Here is a 4,285-nt window from a genome sequence, read left to right as displayed (position 1 = left end):
GTTTTTTTTTTTTTTTTTTTTTTTTTTTTTTAGTACAGTGCCACATACTGTAGCAGAGACAATCCCCATCTGGAACCCTCTCTCTCCACGAGTTTCCTGGAAGGGCACAAAACAAAAGCCCGACACAACAACAACAACAACAACGACAACCACCAATCCTCCAAACTCCAGCCTTTCTTCCGGCGGGGAGAAAACCGCGAGAAAAACGCCCTCGCAGCCGGCCCGCCGGCCGTGGGTGCCCGGCCGTCGGGGGGAGCCTGCGCCCGCCCCCGCCGCAGCTCTTGGCCTGTTCCGCGCCGCCCCACGGGTGCCCAGCCGCGGTACCTGCCGAGACCCTCGAGCCGGCACGACCGTGGCAGAAACATCGCCCGTCGTCCCGCCAGAGAGACCGAAATAGTCTCCGGTGCGGTTCTGGCCCGCAGCCAGTCGGAGAGGGGGGGAAAGGGGAGTGGAAGAGGGGAAGGGGGGATTCCTTGTTGATAATTTCTCTGCTTTTATTTTTCATCTTTCTGCCCTCCTGAACCGGCTCCTCACATCCCCTCTGCCGGCTAGACACGAGGGAAAATTCATCCAAGAAACTGTGTTTCTGCTGTAGGGTCCAAACGGGGGGTTCTTCCCCTTGCCCCCGCATCTGTTCTGGTGGCTTTTCCCCTAACATCGAACTCCTTCTTGAGGCTCAGACCAGTCCCGCAACAGAACGACCGGACCCGCAGACCGCAGCTCTCGCCGCTGCCTCCCCGCTCGGGCCGGAGCTCCAGCCGGGGCTGCCCGAGGGACCCGAAATCGCGCCCCGAGCGCTGCGGCTCCCCACGCCCGGCCGAGGCACCGCGACCCCCGGAACGAGCGGTGAAATCACGAAGGGAAAGGGATTTTACAACGCTCAGGCGATGGAAGATGCCTGTCTCCACTCCACCGGTTCGGGACTGGAGGCCTAAGCACCCCTAGAATTTGCCCTTATCATTGCCCGAATCTCGGCCCGGCCGGGTGGGTTTTCCAAAGGAGATGCCGGTACTTTCGCTTTGCCAACTGCCCGTTCCCTGCTTCCCCCTTACCTGAGTTTCCGTGAGGCTGAGGCTGTGTGCCAGCTGTTTTCTCTCCGCTCCTACTACATAATGGTTCTTCTCAAAGGCATGTTCCAGTCTCAGTAATTGGGATGGGGAGAAAGCTGTACGGATCCGTTTGGGTTTCCTGGCCAGTGCATTGTGCAATAGGAAGCTCTCCGGGCTGGTTTCATTCCCTGGGAAAGAGGGTAAAATGGAGATTAGTAAAACACCTTCCCCAAACGCACTCGACAGGACTTTTTAGTGCAAGAATTTTTGTCTCCCACCATAACCCTCAACTATAGTTTCTTTTTTATTTTTCAGAGCTTTTTTTGTATTGAGTTTTCCTTTGACAAATAGGTAGAGGGGAAGGATAAATACATAGGAGGGGAGGAGAGGACTGAGAGAAATTAAAATGCTAAAACACAACCTGGGGAGCACTACAGAAAAGGAAAAGAATTGGCCAGAGCCCGGCTGCGGTGTCTGCGGCTACATCTCACGGCTGCCCCCCTTCCCCTCGACCACCGGAGCCTCACGTCTTTCCCTATTTGTTTGTTATTTCCATCTTCCCGTCGCGGCCAGCTGGGAGCGGCTCTCGGGGCGCCCCGGCCGAGCCTCGCGAGTCTCCCTGGCCACCCACCGGCCTCCGGGAGCCGCCCGCCTGCTCCCCCGGCCTGTCTCGGCTTCCCTCGCCCAAAACTTCGGCCGGAGCCTTTCTCCCGCTGCTTCCCTTCATTCTGCCGGTGTGCTGCCCACAACAGGGCTCCCACCGCCGCCGTTCCCGGCCCACTGACCCTCCCCGCTGCCTCGGCGCCGCCGGGAACCGGCGTGGAAATAAAGAACCAAACTCCGAGGAGGCCACAGAGCGGCCATCCCATCCCATCCTATCCCATTCCGTCCCATCCTGCATCGGAGCGGGGGCGGGAGAGGGGGGTGGTGAGCCGGGGCTTTTCGGTGGGCATTTCCCTCCAGGGTGCCCCTGCGCCGCTTCTCCGGTCTGGTCCTTCCAAGGTGGAAAAGGCACCGAGGGGCTCTCTCTGTAAGTGCTTTAAAAATCGTTGGAGGAGGAGGGTGTGTTTGAAATCAGGCTGTGTCTCAACACCAGGACATTTCCGCCTTTCATCTACCCCTCGTTACCAATCGCCTGGTGCCTGCGACAAATAATTTGGTGAGCGAAACCTGTAATTTTATTCTGAAAGGGTAATAATCCGTTTTGTGTCTCAGACCGCCTGGCTTCGGAGAGAGTGGCTCCTTTCCCAACCCGGCTGCAGCGGCCCGGCTGTGGAAGGCCGGGGAAAATGCAGCATGCAGGTGGTGTGTTTTCGTTCCGAATTAATAAATAAAAATACAAGGGAAAAAAAAAAAAAAAGCCAGATGGATCCCTGCGAGTGAAGGCTGATTTTGTTTGTTTGTTGGTTTGCCTATAATGAAAGTGGCAGAAGCCGGACCCATTAAGGGAGAGATCGGTTCACCCTTCGGAGAAGACGCTGCAGGTTACAAAGGGTTAAACAAGGGGGATTTTATTGATTGTCCGCCATTGGATTCGGTTATTTCCCTTCAGCTGGTTATTAATCGCTTGGCATTTGGAGCCCCTCGCTGACCGCACGGTCGGGATCGCCCTCCGTGCCCCTTCCCCGGCTGTCCTCTGCAACCCCATCTCCCCGCGCTCCTCCGGCGCTGGGATTAATTCCCCGCACACACTCCCCTCATCCTTTTTCTGGGGTTCGCTTCATTTCTTCCCCTCTAGCAAGGGCAGCGGCCGGACTTGGGGCGGCGGCGAGGGCTTCCTGCGGCCCCGCAGCTCGGCCCCGGCAGCCCGGCGGGCACCGCCGCCTTCCCGGGGGAACCACAGCCTCACCACCTCTCCATTCCCCGCTCCGCGGGGCCGCTTCCTTCGGGGGCTCCCCTCTAGCTCTTAACACACCGGAACAAAAAATATCCACCTTTTCGCCTGCTTTCAATGGGGGCAGAAAGCTGACGAAGTCCCAGCCGGCCTTGCCTTCCCGCTTGCTCTCGTCTTCCCGGGAAACCAAAACAAACCGGGAAAAGCAGCAAAACAACACCGAGCCCAAGACCCTCCGCTCTGACAGCTCTCCCAACTTTGGCGGAGGCGGAGACAGGGACAAAAGACCCCGGGCCCAGCCGAGCCGAGCCCTCGGCTCCGGGCAGGGGCCGCCCGACCACCCGCCGTCCCCCAACATCCGCACCGCGGGGACCGGCCGGAGCCCGCCGGAGGATGCAGGGCGGGATCGGAAGAAGAAAAGTTGCACGTACCTTGGAACCTGTGGCCCAGATACCGGTAGCGGTGTATTAGCCACGGGTAGAAGGTGGAGGGGTCCCTTTGCTGCGAGGCGAAGAGCGGGTGCGTGGAGTGCGAAGCAGGCAGCGGGTGGGCGGCCAGGGCGTGAGGAGGGGGCACGGGATGGACCGGCACGGCCGGGTTAGGCGGGTGGGAGACGGCTTCTGCAAAGACCAAGTCCGGGTTGGAGTAGACCCCCCTGCCAGTGGAGTGGAAGCCGTTGAGAAAAGGGTTCATCGGGCTGGAATTGGCATAGCTGAGCGCCGCCGGCCGGATAGGATCCTCGGAGCGAGACGCGGGCAAGGGGCTGTCTTTGGCCACCAGCGACTCGATGGTGAAACACCGCTTGGGTGTGGGCTGAAACATGCTGCCGCGACGAGAGTCCCCGACCCAATCTCTGCCCGTCTCTTTCTGGTGCGCGGGAGACGATCCGGGGAAGTTTGCAGCAGGGAGTGACTTGAGGAGGGATAGATACACACATAAATAGACAGGGGCTGGAGGAAAAGGAGGCAGCGGCAGCCAGCGGTACCCAAAAGGGAGACACACACACGCACCACGCACACACTCACACAAAAAAAGTTGCTGGGAGAAGTTTCCCTCCTGCAAGGAAAAGGCGGTCGCGCCCCCCCCTCCCCGCCTAAGTCCAAAGACAATCCATGGATGTGATCGGCCCCTTCACAAGTTGTGCAAACGATTTGTTAGTTCATGAGCCTAATTAGTGCTGGGATCACATAAACAGCTTCCTCTGAAGCCTGGTAAATGGCTTGATGATTGGTCGCTATTACTCGCCTTGAGGTTGAAGGGGGAGACTCTTTAAAGTGCGTCAGAGGGGAGGCGAGCGCCGGGCAGCGCCATCGGGAGGGATGGAGCCGCGGATCGGAGTGCGGCGGGAGCGCGCCCGTCAGCGCGGGGGGAGCGCGGCGCCCCGCGCAGCCGCCCCCGCCCC

The 4,285-nt window shown here is 59.3% G+C and overlaps 1 protein-coding gene across 1 annotated transcript in view; it reads right to left on the bottom strand.

Moving 5' to 3' along the window:
- EMX2 (empty spiracles homeobox 2) overlaps positions 1-4,246 on the bottom strand; it is a 6,651-nt gene extending 2,405 nt beyond the window's left edge. The window contains exons 1-2 of the mRNA XM_042019424.1: positions 3,315-4,246; positions 1,053-1,237 (exon numbers count right to left, since the gene is read on the bottom strand). Of these exons, the coding sequence (XP_041875358.1) occupies positions 1,053-1,237; positions 3,315-3,705 (576 nt within the window). The 5' untranslated portion in view covers positions 3,706-4,246. The remainder of the gene's footprint in view (positions 1-1,052; positions 1,238-3,314) is intronic.
- Positions 4,247-4,285: the final 39 nt, after the last annotated feature.

The sequence above is a fragment of the Corvus kubaryi genome, unplaced genomic scaffold, assembly GCF_017639235.1.
Source record: "Corvus kubaryi isolate FWS band 111438036 unplaced genomic scaffold, C.kubaryi_AGA036_p1.0 138, whole genome shotgun sequence".
In the NCBI taxonomy this organism is placed as follows: Eukaryota; Metazoa; Chordata; class Aves; order Passeriformes; family Corvidae; genus Corvus; species Corvus kubaryi.
This window is presented reverse-complemented; position numbering and strand designations above follow the sequence as displayed.